Here is a 17,093-nt window from a genome sequence, read left to right as displayed (position 1 = left end):
AACAGGCGAGCAATGCCCTCACCATATTTCTCTACTAGTTTACCTAGGTGCATTTACCAACAACCAGTCAACAGGGGACACTTATTCCTCCTTAAGATGCACCTTTGTTGCGGGGGGTATAATAACGTTTTAAATTTTCAAAAATATTTTTTTCTAAAAAATTAAAATGTTTACATCTGAGTCTTTCAGCTATGTTTTGTTAGATATTCATATCATGCACCAAATCATAGTGAAATTTGGACTCTAGAATCTCTTCCTTAAAGAGATGTGTGCACTCAATGATATTAAGATTTGCAAACCACAAGCCATTCGGGCAACCATTTTCCAAAAATCCACATGCCTGAACTCAATTTCACTTGCCCAAAAATGAAAGTAAATTATACACATGTGAAATCTGAATAATTTTCAAGACAAATCCGGAACAGACCGAGTGAATATGCGTAATTAATGGGATGAATGACTTTGTTTGGGGCGAGTTATTATAATTCTATGACTTGAGCATGCGCGTAATATTTATTGTGTAATATTTATTTACTTCCGATTGTCAAATTAAAACTCCGACGGGTAATTTTTTTTTTACAAGATCATCAGACTTGTTGCCAAGCAGATTTTACAAGTCCGACAGGAAAATCACTGGCCGCGGGCGTTAGGACTACCGTTAATTTCGCAGACTGTGTGTGTGACATTATCAGATTATATAGAAATGTTGTGTGTGACATTATCAGGTTATATAGAAATGTTGTGTTTGACATTATCAGATTACAGAGAAATGCTGTGCGTGTGGCTTAATCAGATTACAGAGATGTGTGTGACATCATATTAAACAGAAATGTTGTGTGTGTAACATCACATTGCATAGAAATATTGTGTCTGTGACAATATCAGATTATACAAAAATGCTGTGTCTGTGACATTATCATATTACAGAGAAATGAATATCAACAATTTCCTTCATTTTTTTTTTTTAAAGATAAAAGCATGTAACGAAGTTAAAATGAATTATCATAAAGATGTTTATGCATTATCAATAAGCACAATTTTGTAATTTACATATACATTTATGTTATGTTCTGCATGCAACCAGTTTCTTGTGTAACGAACAGGAAATAAAATAACAGGAACGGCTTCTAGTTATCTCACAGTACAAACTATCTTATGTTCTGTGTGACATCAGTTTCTTGTGTAACGAACAGGAAATAAAATAACAGGAACGGCTTCTAGTTATCTCACAGTACAAACATCCTTCCACTGAAGTGTCACAGAGTACTGTATTTCCTGCATTCTTTCACACACAACTTTTAATCTTATTGAGACACATCCTGACTTTGCTATTTGTGGAGCTGACTTTCTTCCTGTGGCTGACTGTGATCTGACTGCTGTGGACGGGTTATCTCTCCTCTTTAGCTTTGCTGGCACTGACCTGTATGTGGTACTGAACTAGTTCATCCTCTGAGATTTCTGCTGGTGCCCCACTCACTGGGTCCCGCCCCTCCACAGTTTTGGGGAAAGCAATGACATCACGAATGCTGTTGGCACCACAGATCACAGCCAGCATTCTCTCCAAACCTGAAAAGTACACATTTATCTTTTTAAAATATATGAGTTTGTTTCAGATCCAGCCTTTAGCAATTAAAATTCTTTGTAATCAGATGTGATGTACAGTGTCAGTACTACAATTTTTGCATTAAGCAAGTACAAATGTAAAAGGTAAGTTGATATATATGATATATGGAACTTATACACATGCATTAGCCAATCAAGTCAATAGGTAGATTTACCTAGAGCTATGCCCCCATGTGGAGGGCATCCAAAACTCAAGGCCTCAATTAGATGCTGTAACTGGTCAACATTCTCCTACAGAAAACAAAAAACAACAATGTCATAACTGAAACTCTGTCTGCAGTGTGATACCCCTCAAGCTGTGCTGTGATAATCTTCTTTATTATATGAATGGATAATTCAGACATCTCTGATTGGCTGAGATTCAACAAACTAGAAAAAATAGAATTCACCTCCAAATGCCTTTGAGGTGCACATTGCATTTGATTTTTCCTACATCAGGCCAAAAATAAATTGGGATTTCCCAAACTGATATGATTGGTTAATATTTTTTGGTTGTCCAATGAAAACTCATTTCACTAGATTTTGTACTCTAGCTGTAAACAAAAGATAGTCAACTAGGTATTGTTTTATAGTGTAGTAGCTGGTTTTTATGTTTTGAATTATGAAACAATTATTGACATTTTCTCAGTCAATAAGATGCTTTAGCTACTCATTAAAGTACAATATTCACCTCATCCTCCAGCCAGGTGAATATTCTAATTTTCAGGTAACTAAAGCATAACACTGATCCTAAAAGTTTCAGTGATTGACAATCCTTATCAAGTTCTGACTCCAAACTAAATTCCTAATTACAAATAAGTAAAAGTATGTACATGTGATACTAAATGTTGGTTCTGTGACATGAAATCATTTCCCTATAGCAAGATATCATTTAAATATTACTACTCCCCAACCTTTAAAATATTTTCTATAACGTATCTCTGAGTGTCAGCATCGTGGATTCTAATAGACCCTCCTCCAACTTCTGCTCCATTCAACACCAAGTCATAATGCTGACTCCTTACCTAAATAACACAACAGAAACATAAACACAAGTGAATTCACTAATGGTTGGCAGCTTTAATTTGTCATCTGATTTTCACGATTTATTTACTTTGAGTGGATCGATTTTCAGATATTTTTCGTCATCTGGATGCGGCGCAGTGAATGGATGATGTGCTGGCTCCAGTCCATCTGGATTAAAAAAAAATTCAAAATGGAGAAAGTTGATCTACAGAGTTAAATCAAACAAGAGGCCCATGGGCCACATCACTCACCTGAGACATATTTAAAGATTTTCCTATATATGTATATATTCACATGTAAAACTTTTGATCCCTATGGTGGCCCCAACCTGCCCCTGGGGGCCAAGATTTTTCAAACTTGAATCTGCACTATGACAGGAAGCTTTCATGTAAATGTAAACTTTTCTGACCCTGTGGTTCTTGAGAAGATTTTAAAAGATTTTCCCTACATATTTGTAAGAAAAACTTTGATCCCCTATTGTGTCCCCAACCTACCCTCAGGGGCCATTATTTTAACAAACTTGAACCTGTACTATATCAGGAAGCTTTCATGTAAATGTAAACTTCTCTGGCCCAATGGTTCTTGAGAAGAAGATTTTCCCTATATATTTGTATGTAAAACTTTGATCCCCTATTGTGGCCCCATCCTACCCCCAGGAGTCATGATTTTAAAAAACTTGAATCTGCACTATGTCAGAAAGATTTATGTAAATTTGTACTTTCCTGCCCAAGTGGTCCCTGGGATTGATTAATTGATTGATTGTATCTTGTTTAACGTCACTCTCTCGAGAATTTTTCACTCATATGGAGACGTCACCAAGACCGGTGAAGGGCTTTAAATTTAATAGGCCAATGCTCGGCGCTTACGGCCTTTGAGCAGTGAGGGTTCTTTAGCGTGCCAGACCTACTGCAACAAGGGGCATCCGATTTTAAGGTCATCTTTGATGACCCGTGACATTTACATCCGATGCCGAGCATTTGGCGATGGAACTGTCACTACCTGTTTTAACGACTTAGGTCTGTTGCAGCCAGGATTCAAACCCCTGCCTTCTGCATGCGGGGTGAACGCTCTAATCTCTAGGCCACCGAGGCGGTTTGGTTCCTGAGAAGATTTTGAGAAGATTTTTAAAGATTTTCCCTATACATTCCGGGGCCTCTGTGGCCGACTGGTTAGAGCATTGCGCTTAAAATCACACGGCCTCTCACCTCTGTCGGCGCGGGTTCGAATCCCGCTCGCGCTGGTAAGTGAGAAAGTTTCCCAGTTTACTTTCGGAAAGTCGGTGGTCTCTTACCAGATACATTGTATCTGGGTTCTCTCTTCCACCAATAAAAACTGGGCACCACCAGATAACTGAAAAATTGTTGAGTGTGGCGGAAAACATCAATCAATCAATCAACCCTATACATTCCCATGTAAAACTTTGATCCCTTATTGTGGCCCCAACCTACCCCCCGGGTGTCATGGTTTTAACAAACTAGAATCTACCCAATGTCAGGAAGCTTTCACGTAAATTTCAGCTCTTCTGGTCCAGTGGTTCTTGAAAAGAAGATTTTTAAATGACCCCACCCTATTTTTGCATTTTTGTGATTATCTCCCCTATAAAGGAGGCATGGCCCTTTATTTAAAATAATTTGAAAGCCCTTCACCCATGAATACTTTTTGCCAAGTTTGGTTGAAATTGGCCCAGTGGTTCTGTAGAAGAAGTAGAAAATGTGAAAAGTTTACAGACAGACAGACGGACGACGGACAATCAGGTGAGCTCAAAATTTATATATTAATAATGAAGATTGAACATCTTTTAAATTACATATTGGTTTTATTGCATACCACAAAATTAAAAAAAAGTAGTCAAACCTTATTATCTCGAACTCGATGTGACCGAGAAAAAACTTTTGAGATATACGATTGATTGATTGAATATTGTTTAATTGAATATTGTTAAGCTCGAGAATATTTCACTCAGATGGAGACGTCACCAATGCTGGTGAAGGGCTGCAAAATTTAGGCCTATGCTCGGTGCTTACGACCTTTGAGCAAGGAGGGATCTTTATCGTGCCACACACCCTGTGACATGGGGCCTCGGTTTTTACGGTCTCATCTGAAGGACCGACCAATTTAGTCGCCTCTTACGACAAGCAGGGGGTACTGAGGACCTATTCTACAAGGATTCAAGATATCAAGGGTAAAATACTTGAAGAATAAGTAGATGGGACTTCTGAATCACTTCGACATATCCATGGTATTCGAGATATTGGTGTTCAAGATACTGAAATTCAACTGTATATACTAATAATAAAGATCTAACCTCTTAATAACATTTTAGTTTAAAGTTATTGCATACCTCAGTCTATGTACTGCTTGACAACAATAACTGACACCTACAAGAAAACAGTGCATTTTCTGTGAACCTCATAGTCTGAGTGTTTACTTTAAATAAAGCAGTGATACCTCCAGTTTCTGCTGGTAAAAATAATGGAAAGTCCACGATCCACAAAAAATTAAACTGGTTAGGTGGAGTCAGTGCCACTCCTGAAACAGAAAGTATCTTCAGAAAAAATGTACACTTTCATATTACTTATTCTCATTAAAGGATAGCATGTAGTATTTTATTAGTTCATAGTTGCTGAAACCTTACCCATTTTACTAAAATTTTTCAAAAGACTTACATACATATATATCAATGTATAAAAAGTGTATGTATTTACAATTAAATATAAAGCTATTTGAAATCAATACGAGGATATACCTTTTTCCTGTAATAGCGAGGCTGCTTTTGTTCGAATTTTCCCACAGATTTCATACTGTAATCCAAAATGAAAATAAATTGCAAAAGAAAAAAAAGGAGATATTACAAAATCCTTCTCATAAGTCTGTGTACATTATAATCACTTTTTTTCTCTTGTACTTACAGGTAAATAGCCATCACCGCAAACCAAAACAATCAGGTCCCCGTCCTGAACATTTAATTCGGACGATAACCGCTGGACTGTGGCAGCTTTTAAATGGTTTGTGTTAGCCTTAAAAGCACCTGCTTCCCCAATCCTTACAAAAACGAATTTCTACAACATAATTTCATCATGTAAAACAGAGAAAAAACTCCCTCACTACATGGGTCAAAGATATGAAAAGTTAACCAGCAATCCATATATCAAAGAATCATCCGATAAAAATATAACTGATTTATCTACATAAAAAAAGCCTACATGCATGTATTTTTAAAAAATATTTCATAGTATCATGAAAAGCAGAATAATTCTAGACACATTAAGATAACCGACAGTAAAATTCTTAATACCTCATCACTGTATAGGCTGTCGATATCTTTCCTTGAAAACATCTGCAAGAGGCATAGATAAATTTCTCATATATCAAAACGTTTTGTCCAAAGTACACTGGTAATATGAAATAAATACTGCATATCTATGTACTGACTGATCCCTGGGACACGACAAGGGCCACACAGTGTGCTCCAGCTCTCTTCAGATTGTCTTCAATCTTCTGAATCCCACAGTCCAACATAGCATCATCCACCATGTGTAGCTAAAACAAAAATATCAATCTCCCTTTCATAATAGTCCATCAATGTTAAAGCCTATGCATATTGTTAGAAGAAAAAATTTGAAGCAGACATTGAAAATTACATGAGAATACTGCATTTACCCATGTTTTGTCAGTTAATTAAGAAATGAACAGCACTTTTGAGCTGTTCATGGTCAGTATAAACGGATTTATATTTGAGGCAAATTCTGTGAATCGCTAGCGCGATTCACAGAGAATTTGCCTCAAATCCAAATTCGTTCACATTGACCATGAACAGCTCTAAAGTGCTATTCATTTCTTATATTCATATTCATTTACTAAATCACCGTTTGTTTACATTGCTTCTATTTTGTTGCATAAAACAAACTCCTAGTCTCTGTCACAGTCGTATTGTGACATATGTCAACACATAGACATGATGTCACACTTCGTCTCACCCTGCCTTTTATCAACATTGCATGATGCACTGTATTTTGGAGGTAGGAGACCACAATATTGGGATGATAATCCATGTAAGTTCACAATCTTAATCCGAGGTGTGATTTGCGAGATCTTTGTAACACATGTTGTATATTTTCAAATCATTATGCTCTTTCAGTCGCATGCTTTAAACTAGTTCATAATCTGTTCATAGTCAATATGAACGGACTGTGTCGCGCGCTGAAATTGGATGGTTCATAGAGGAAAATGTGATTTGTAATATGAATATAAACCTTTGATGTTTCAGTATTTGTATTTAATCAATAAAATGTCATTCTTTGTTGTTTTATCGGGTGATGAAGGTAGCTAGCATTGTAGAAAAAATTCATAACCTATGTAACTTCTTTCTGCAATGAATGCTACCCTCACCACCTGATATAATACAACAAAGAATGACATTTTATTGTTTATATTTTTATGCATTTTTCAAAAATATAGAATTTAGTACAGAAATATCACAGTGTTGCCCATTTCGTTACTTTAACAAAACAGTCAATACAGCCTTTGACCTTGTCGCCACTTCATTTATGGTAGGTGGTGCGAACTACTTTGCCACGAACATGTATTCATTGTCTATGATGAAAGCAATGTCAAAGAGAAAAGATTTCTCAATAAACACTCACCCTCACCTTTCAACTTCACATAAAAGCCTATAATTATGAAATATATCTGTAAATAATGCATAAATGTCTACATTCTTTTTATCATGGGAGATATAAAACTAGGAAAATACTTGCAGGGGATAATTTTTGCATGATTAACTTTTTTCAAAGCAAACATGCAGAAATTACCCCATTCTGTCTTCTTTTTTTTTTTAAATTTCCCTATAGAACACCCAATCTAGCCACTTATTCTGTAATAATACATAAAAAATAATTATATAGAATAAACTATACCATAGTTTCGCACCTTCCCTATAATACACAACCAAGACATGTATTCTGTAATTACACATTAAAAAAAATTATGTAAAATAAAAATATACCACAGTTTCGCACCTTCATATCAAACCTGGTGTCTGGTTTATCTGAACCATATTGAATCATTGCATCATGGTAGGTCATGGAAAGAAATGGAAGAGTAAGCTGCCCTTTGTTCACTGGCCAGGAGTATTGCATCAAGCTCTCAATTAAACTCCTTACATCTTCTTGTGTAGTAAATGAGAGTTCTAAATCAACCTGTAAATTTAGGGAATGTTCAGTTGAAAATAACTTATAATTCTGTAAAATGTGTGGAGTATATACAATACCAAAATAAACATTGCAGGTCCCATGTAGCAGAGCATCCCTTCAAAACTTGGGACATATCATTTGACATTTAACCTAAAACTTCAATAGAAATCCAGGACTGCAATTAAGATTGTAACATCAAGTATAGCCTAGTTGGTAGGCTGTTTTAATTAACACTTGCTCTCCCTGCTTAGGGCTTCTTTGAATAACACTGGAATCAGATACAAATTTGTACACTAATTTTTAATCTTTTTTTCTCCAGCCCTCTAGGGATTTTCACTTTTTTATATTTAAGGAGGAATAACATACTAGTGATAAGAATGGAAAGGGGAGGAATGTACACTAATATTTAGAAATTGAAAACTTTCAAATCTACCTTATTTAATTAAAAAATGCAGTTTTAGTAGAAAGTAGTCTGAAAAATCAAAACTCCTACTAAACCCACAATCTAAAAATTAGTAGTTGACACTTTAACTCCAGTGAGCTATCCAGCTAGGCAATTAATTAGACTAAAAACACAAGATATATTCATTTTTTCATGTGTTTCAAGAGGAAGTCAGTCATCATGACCATGTGTAATTCATCTTCAATTTTGAAAATCTAAAGGAACCCATATCTGCCTGCCTACGTCGTTACGGTAAGATCAATTAATATTTAACGCTCATACTCGGAATGTTTCGGGTGCACACGATTTACGCAATGCAAAGTTAGCGTTCAATAAATTCTCAGCATATTGAACGCTAACGTTCTCTAGATTTTATGCAGATTTTATAATAGACTATTTATTAGCTATATGATAAATATGTATACACAATCCTTGATAACTTTCACAACACACATATATCTCTTTGCAAGAAATCAATACCTGTTTAAAGTTCAAATGTGGGTATAATACTGTATATTCTATCACAAGAATTTACATGTGATAATAGTCAAAATCAACAATTCACCTGTGTTATTACTCTGTAACAGATTTACCTGTGTTATTTACCTGACTGTTTTATTACTCTATAACAGATTTACCTGTGTTATTTACCTGTGTTATTACTCTATAACAGATTTACCTGTGTTATTACTCTATAACAGATTTACCTGTGTTATTACTCTATAACAGATTTACCTGTGTTATTACTCTATAACAGATTTACCTGTGTTATTTACCTGTGTTATTACTCTATAACAGATTTACCTGTGTTATTACTCTATAACAGATTTACCTGTGTTACTTACCTGTGTGAATTCTGGCTGTCTATCAGGTTTGCTTCCCTCATCTCTGTAACACTTAGCAATCTGAAAATATCTGTCTACACCTCCGACCATCAACATTTGTTTAAACTGAAAACAAACGAGAGTTATGTAAGTAAAAATTCTAAAACTTGTCAGATGTAGATAAGTAGAAATCCTAATTACCAGTACCAATATAAGATTGAATAAATAGCCTAGCATAATTGTCATTGTAGTGTTAAAACAATCACCTGTTGTGGGCTTTGTGGAAGAGCATAAAACTTGCCTGGGTGGTTTGTGGGAACCAGAAACTCCCTGGCACCCTGAAATATGAAGCAAAATGCATTTTCTGGTCTTTTCAAAGTATGACCTAATCATTTTTGTCAGATTCGACGATGATACAGCAATTTATATTGTTTGAGAGAAAATTGGACATTTGCATTGACTGCAAAATGTCCTATGTTGTCACACTATGTACTATGATGTCATGCTATGTCATATGTTGTCATGCTATATCCTATGTTGTCATGCTATGTACTATGTTGTCACACTATGTACTATGATGTCAAGCTATGCCATATGTTGTCACACTATGTCCTATGATGTCACACTATGTACTATGTTGTCACACTATGTACTATGATGTCACACTATGTACTATGTTGTCACACTATGTACTATGATGTCACACTATGTACTATGTTGTCACACTATGTACTATGTTGTCACACTATGTACTATGATGTCACACTATGTACTATGTTGTCACACTATGTACTATGATGTTGCGCTATGTACTATGTTGTCACGCTATGTACTATGTTGTCACATTATGTACTATGATGTCGCGCTATGTACTATGTTGTCACTCTATGTACTATGTTGTCACACTATGTACTATGATGTCACACTATGTCCTATGTTGTCACGCTATGTACTATGATGTCACACTATGTACTATGTTGTCACACTATGTACTATGATGTCACGCTATGTCCTATGTTGTCGCGCTATGTACTATGTTGTCACACTATGTCCTATGTTGTCACGCTATGTACTATGTTGTCATGCTATGTACTATGTTGTCACACTATGTACTATGATGTCACACTATGTCCTATGTTGTCACGCTATGTACTATGTTGTCGCGCTATGTACTATGTTGTCACACTATGTCCTATGTTGTCACGCTATGTACTATGTTGTCACGCTATGTACTATGTTGTCATGCTATGTACTATGTTGTCACACTATGTACTATGTTGTCACACTATGTACTATGTTGTCACGCTATGTCCTATGATGTCACACTATGTACTATTTTGTCACATTATGTACTATGATGTCACGCTATGTCCTATGTTGTCACGCTATGTACTATGTTGTCACGCTATGTACTATGTTGTCACACTATGTACTATGTTGTCACACTATGTACTATGTTGTCACGCTATGTACTATGTTGTCACACTATGTACTATGTTGTCACACTATGTACTATGTTGTCACGCTATGTCCTATGATGTCACACTATGTACTATTTTGTCACACTATGTACTATGATGTCACGCTATGTCCTATGTTGTCGCGCTAAGTACTATGTTGTCACACTATGTACTATGATGTTACACGTACTATTATGTCACGCTATACACTAGGGCTGTGCGGTGCACCGAAAATTTCGGTGCACCGCGATTCATACCATTCGATTCGATGCACTGATTACAAATTCTGGATTTCGGTTCGGTTCGGATTTTACTTCCACCAAAACAACAAATATGGCGTCCAAGTGATGTTGAAAACATGTGGTTTTTTATGCAACAGAGACTTAAATCACTACTGTGTTGAGAGTTAGAATTTTCACCACTCAGATACCAACAGAATATGGTCCGTAAGATCATTGCAGTTTATCTTTACATGACATATAGCATTTCTGTCAGGGGTGGAGTGAAATCAACATCGTAGGTAATGACACATATGAGAAGTAAATCAATAAAGGAGAGATTTTCAAAGACTCTCAATTGATAAAATTGTTGAATGTTTGCATACCAATGAAAACAATATCATATACATTTTAGATTCACTATAAATTTGTGCAAACCAAAACTTATGTAGCACATTAATATAACAAAATTTGATAGACTGTCAGTGTTTTCTTTTTTCTATCAAAGTTATAAAATATCATTATGAATAGATATGATGTTTACAAATGACGACATATAGTTATATAACGTGAATAAAAGAAAATCAAATATGCTACTCATTAAAATTGTTAATTTCTGTGGTGTCATTAGATAAATTGGACCTAACATGAACCGAATCGAAAATAACTGAACCATGCTGTTCTGAATTGAAACCGAACCGAATCCAGCTAACCCTGAATCGTCCCAGCCCTACTATATACTATGTTGTCACGCTATGTACTATGATGTCATGCTATGTACTATGTTGTCACGTTAAGTACTATGATGTCATACTATGTACTATGATGTCATGCTATTGTTTGAAACATTTTGAAATGTGTAATGCCGCAGTAAGGGACGCAACGTTTTTATCTAAACAAAGTATTTTCTACGGTTTTAACAATCAAGAAAATTAAATGATTAGAAATGACTGTAACAATTTTCATCAGTTCATCAGCATATCAACAGAAAAACTGTACAGAAAACTTCTGCATCAACACCTAACGATACAGCTTTCCTTACTCTCTTTCAGTTCATACCTCAATCAGCTGAAAATATATTATAACAATTTCTTAATCTAAGGAATCAATTAATTCATTTTTGTCAGAAAATTAGACAGAATCAGACAATTTAGAAAGTCAGAAAATACAAGTACTTTAACATTGTATAAAGAAACTAAACAAAATCAGCAAGATAGGCAGGGCTGACGTTTTGGAAAAGTCATCAGCTCAAAAAAAAACAACAACTCCATTTTCAAGCCTCGATGTAACTGGTTTTTTAAGATATTTATTCTATGTTCTAATGCAGAATTAATTCATACACATATATATCAGATTTATTTTATTTATTGAATCTAAATTGCTTCTTTCAAGAAAACTTGATTTTCTTAAATTTGGTGACTTTATATAGGTTTTATTCTTGTGTTATCATTTGATTTTTGTTTGAGGGTTGCCTCTAAAAAAATTGTGCAAAATAACAACCAATCTGGTCTGGCAACAAATAATGACCAGTCTGGTCTGGCAACAACAAACTAACATAATGTATCATTTTTGTCCCTGTAAAGATTGGAAATTTAGTATGACACAGGGATTTAAAAAAGACAATTAAATGAAAGGATGACTTTCATTTTTAACGTAGCTTTGATCCCGATTAAAATTAAACTCACTGAATGTTTCAGTCCACCCAGCCAGGCGTCGATATTAGTGAATTTATACAGCTGTTGCAAAATTAACGTGTCTCATGCAGTTGGGCGCATTGTTATTTAATACTTATCATACGGAGCTTGATATCTAAATTGAAGTGTGGTGCTCCTACTCTTGGATATCAAGTCATTCCGTATTGACTATGAAGAAAAGGTGTAAACCAATCAAAATTCTTTATTAGAGAAAGTTCAGTTAAAATTTTACTCATATGTACAACTGATGAAAGGGAAAATCAAAATAAATAATTCTGCTTTTTCGCCTCACATGTATGTCTGCTTCCAATGTGTGTGTATATATATAAAAGCACTGAAAAGGCCACGGCACTGTTGGTTATTTAAAACTCAAATTTTCGACGCAACCCTCGTCTTTATCAAGAGACATACTGTATATTACATAAACAAATAACACGAAAAAACTACAAGTATCAATATACAGGTGACTCTCTTTGGCTCGAACTTCGATCTCTCGAAGTTCTTGGTCTCTCGAAGTGAAATCATGGTCCCGATTTTTTTCTCTATACATGTATATCAAAGCAAATTTACTATCGATCTCTCGAACGTTTGATCTCTCGAAGTTCTCGATGTGAAGTTGGGTCCCGTAAAACACATTTCATTGGTTTTCACTCTTGATCTCTTGAAGTGGTGGTAGCGTATACCCACCGTTACCCAAGCGTGTTATAATTTCCGCTTGGGCCTTACCTGGATTTTGTTGAGTGCTGGAGGGGTAATTAAGTGTTTACATAGTTGAAACATCGTCCGTGTTTCTTTGTGGAGGTGACACACTTGAGTATATAAATGGCTAATTGGTCAGTTTACACCTTGCACTAGGGTTTTGTGTCGTGATGGTTAAAATTATATATAATCCGACTATGAATGAAATCTAGAATTTGTTTTGACGTGACGAGAGAGTAAGTTTTATACATAATTTAGAGATCTACAGACTGTTGAATTTCTCGAGTTTGTTCTTTGTGTAAAGTTACTCTAAAGCATCGTTTTACTCATTCGGTAGAATTTTTGCTTTCGGTAAAGCGACATAACATTGTGCTATGTTTAGTTTGCGATAAGCTTCATCGGAACTTAGTTTTGTATGCCTATCTAAGCATAATTAAAGAACAAATAAATACATAAATTTTGAAATGTTTTTATTAATGCAAAATAAGGATTTTTATTTCGATATCAAACTACCTGACGAATATGAAGGAAAACATGTCTAACGATATCATATGATCTTGTTGGTATACATTTCCGGTTACTGTAAAATCTTAATCATACCGGCGGACCTTCAATTTCCAAATTTTGATCTCTCGAACTCTCGATTTCTTGAAGTTTTATCAAGGTCCCCTGAACTTCGAGTTATCGAGAGTTACCTGTATATATATATATATGTTTAATATTTATCTAATTAAATGTAAGCAGACATACATGTAAGGTGAAAAAGCAGAATTATTTATCTTGCATTTATCTAAATAAATACCAGTTGTGGTAGCTCAGTGGTAGAGCATTTACTTCATAACTGGGGGGTTGTGAGTTCGAGCCCTGCTTGTGCCATGGCCGTGTCAAACCTAAGACATTAACATAGGTAGTGATTGCTCCTTTGCCAAATGCTTGTCATTTAGAAGTGAGAATCAGGGGTACATGTATTTCAGATATGACCTTAATAACAAAGGTCCCATGTCATGGCAGGCATTGGCATGTTAAAGAACCCTCACTGCTACAGCCCTGAGCACTAAGCAGAGGTCTAAATTTGTGTGGTACTTCACCTACAACTGGTGACGTCTCAATACAAGTATAAAATTCTCAACAGGATGTACAACAATCAATCGATCTAAATAAAAAGATTACCCCAGGTGTTCTTCTAAACAGCGTTGGTGTATCCACATCCACAAAACCTACAAAGTCAATTATCCGAATAAGTTGTACATCTAACTCTCAGTTCACAATTATCCACATGAATAAGTCGTACATCTAACTCTCAGTCCACATGAATAAGTCGTACATCTAACTCTCATTATCCACATGAATAAGTCGTACATCTAACTCTCAGTTCACAATTATCCACATGAATAAGTCGTACATCTAACTCTCATTATCCACATGAATAAGTCGTACATCTAACTCTCAGTTCACAATTATCCACATGAATAAGTTGTACATCTAACTCTCAGTCCACATGAATAAGTCGTACATCTAACTCTCAGTCCACATGAATAAGTCGTACATCTAACTCTGTCCACATGAATAAGTCGTACATCTAACTCTCAGTCCACTTATTTCACTGAATATTCTACAAACCATGGCCATAGAGAAACTCTCGCATTTTCATGACCATCGCGGAGCGAAGACGAAGATTGGACTGCATTTGTTCGTTTCTAAGGTCCAGGTACCGATACTTCATTCTCTGCATCTCATTGGTCTCTGTTGCCTGAAAATATCCAATACATGATAATGTATCAGCCATTCTTTACTTCATTCATTAGCTTTTCCGTTAATGTACAGTTTTGTTTTTTTCTGTGTGCCTCCTTATGTTTAATAATCATACAACATCTACTCACTCTGGCTTTCAAGTTTATTGGTAGTTCCTTCTGACATAGGTTGAGAATTTTTATGCTCTTTGCCAGGATTTCAACATCTCCTGTGTCCATGTCCTGAAGAGAAATGTATGTATTTGCAAAATATTATTCAAATTAAGACTCTCTCTCCTCTCTCTCTACCATCCACCCACCCACCTGCCCTCCCTCTCTCTCCTCTCTCTTGCATTCTTACCTCATTCACTTCACCTTTCTTTCTGGCTTGCACTGTCCCAGTTACCTCCACAACAGATTCATATGGCAGATCTTTTAAAACGTCCAGCTAAAATCAAAACAAAATTTCCTGATGTTAGACAGTACTCTTTGGTCCTGCACTTGTCACACTGCACCTAATTGATGTGCTATCATATGATGTAATCTCAATACAGCATATAGCTTCAGAAGAAAAAATCTTTTAAAGTCATTAGCAATCATTTAACAATGTGCACTTGCCTCAACATTCCCCATGTAGAAAATCTTGGGACCCTTTTTGGGGCCTTCATTAAGTTAATCTAAGACCATATGTGAATGAATATAATGAGGGGATTACAGGGGAAACAATCTCACTGTAAAAATAATCTTACTGTTCTTGAGAAAAATAGTTTTTTTAAAAAGAGCTGCATATTTTACAGAGAGAAAAAAATCTACTATCATGGTCTCACTTTGGTACTGGAAATGAAACATTGACTGAACTAACACTAATCTGCATGATGATGCTTGCATATTGACTTCAAAAACAGTTATTAGCCTTCTTAACACAACTAAATGTTACCACGCTGTCTGGTGGACATAACCAAGTGTTACCCTGCTCTCTGGTCAACATAACTGTTACCCTGCTCTCTGGTCAACATAATTAAGCATTACCATACTGTCTGGTCAACATAGCTGAGCGTTACCCTGCTCTCTGGTCAACATAATTAAGAGTTTATACCATACTGTCTGGGGAATATAAATAAATGTTACCATGCTGTCTGGTAGGAGGACCTGTACAAGCCCTGACCAGTCACGCATGACTAGGAATATCATTCTCTTGTACTGCACCCAGCCACAGACTTTAACCTCCTCCCCAATGTGTGACCGACGGAACTCTCCACAGCAGTGGGTTCGCTGACTGAAGGCCACAGTATCTATAAAAAAAAAGGCATAGACATGTAACATGCATAAAATGGAATAAACTGACTGAAGGCCACAGTATCTATGTAAAAAGGCATATGCATGTACCACGCAGGAAGAAAAATGGAATAAACTGTGAATCCACTTATTAATAAGCTGTAATTTGACAGTTAATACTAAAAACTCAATATTCATCTGACAGGCTAGAAGCTCTTTAGACCCTCATAAGTTATGTGATATATCAGAATAGTCTGTATTTAATCAAAACAATACATTTATGCTCATTCAGATTGAACTATTTTCAGATGTGGATGAAAAATACCCAATGCATAATATATTTAACAATTTACATGTATGGCCAGAGAAATCAAATTAGATGTTGTCAATAGTCAGGGTTTGCGTGAGTTAGCAATTTTCAGATATTTCAGATTACTTGTGTAGATAGAGAGACAAATGAACAAAGTGTCAAAATAGATATTGATCAATTTGATGTGTTCACTTGAACTGTATAAACTTCAGACACATAATCCCTCTATCTAGACTATATTCACCTGAAGTGTTCAACATTCAGTTTGCATCGAATTTTAATGAACACTTACAGTTTATTTTACAAACATCTTTAAATCAGTCACTTTACAATACAATGTCACTCACCTCCAATTTGATTTTCATTTGTATGTGTTGCAACAGCTCTGTTTGTGATGAATGACAGTGTGTGGTCTGCCTTGTGAATGGCCACGGCATTCCAGTGCTGTACTAATCTAGTCACTTGTCTTCTAACAAACAGTTTTTGTATACATCTACCAAGACAGCGATGTGACATGATCGCTGCATGTGGTCTGCTACACAAGAGGAAATTCGCGCGATGAGCCTGTATGATAACATTATAGATTTCCGTGTTTTTTCCAAACATATGAAATATATAAAA

At 35.6% G+C, this 17,093-nt stretch overlaps 1 protein-coding gene across 1 annotated transcript; it reads right to left on the bottom strand.

Annotated features, from left to right (window-relative positions):
* Positions 1-995: 995 nt before the first annotated feature.
* On the bottom strand, positions 996-17,045 carry LOC125656095 (aspartate--tRNA ligase, mitochondrial-like). The gene is made up of 18 exons (XM_048886688.1): positions 16,820-17,045; positions 16,016-16,179; positions 15,249-15,335; positions 15,038-15,130; positions 14,778-14,907; positions 14,328-14,374; positions 9,353-9,424; positions 9,108-9,212; positions 7,647-7,826; positions 6,061-6,168; positions 5,924-5,965; positions 5,538-5,687; positions 5,375-5,429; positions 5,077-5,157; positions 2,717-2,796; positions 2,517-2,627; positions 1,779-1,854; positions 996-1,566 (listed from the first exon to the last, which is right to left on the bottom strand). The coding sequence occupies exons 1-18, from the start codon at positions 16,986-16,988 to the stop codon at positions 1,388-1,390; spliced, it is 1,929 nt and encodes a 642-aa protein (XP_048742645.1). The 5' UTR covers positions 16,989-17,045; the 3' UTR covers positions 996-1,387.
* Between the last annotated feature and the right edge of the window lie 48 nt (positions 17,046-17,093).

Source organism: Ostrea edulis, chromosome 1 (genome assembly GCF_947568905.1).
Source record: "Ostrea edulis chromosome 1, xbOstEdul1.1, whole genome shotgun sequence".
NCBI classification, from domain to species: Eukaryota; Metazoa; Mollusca; class Bivalvia; order Ostreida; family Ostreidae; genus Ostrea; species Ostrea edulis.
The sequence above is the reverse complement of the archived record's forward strand: the minus strand, read 5'-3'. Positions and strand labels throughout refer to the sequence as shown.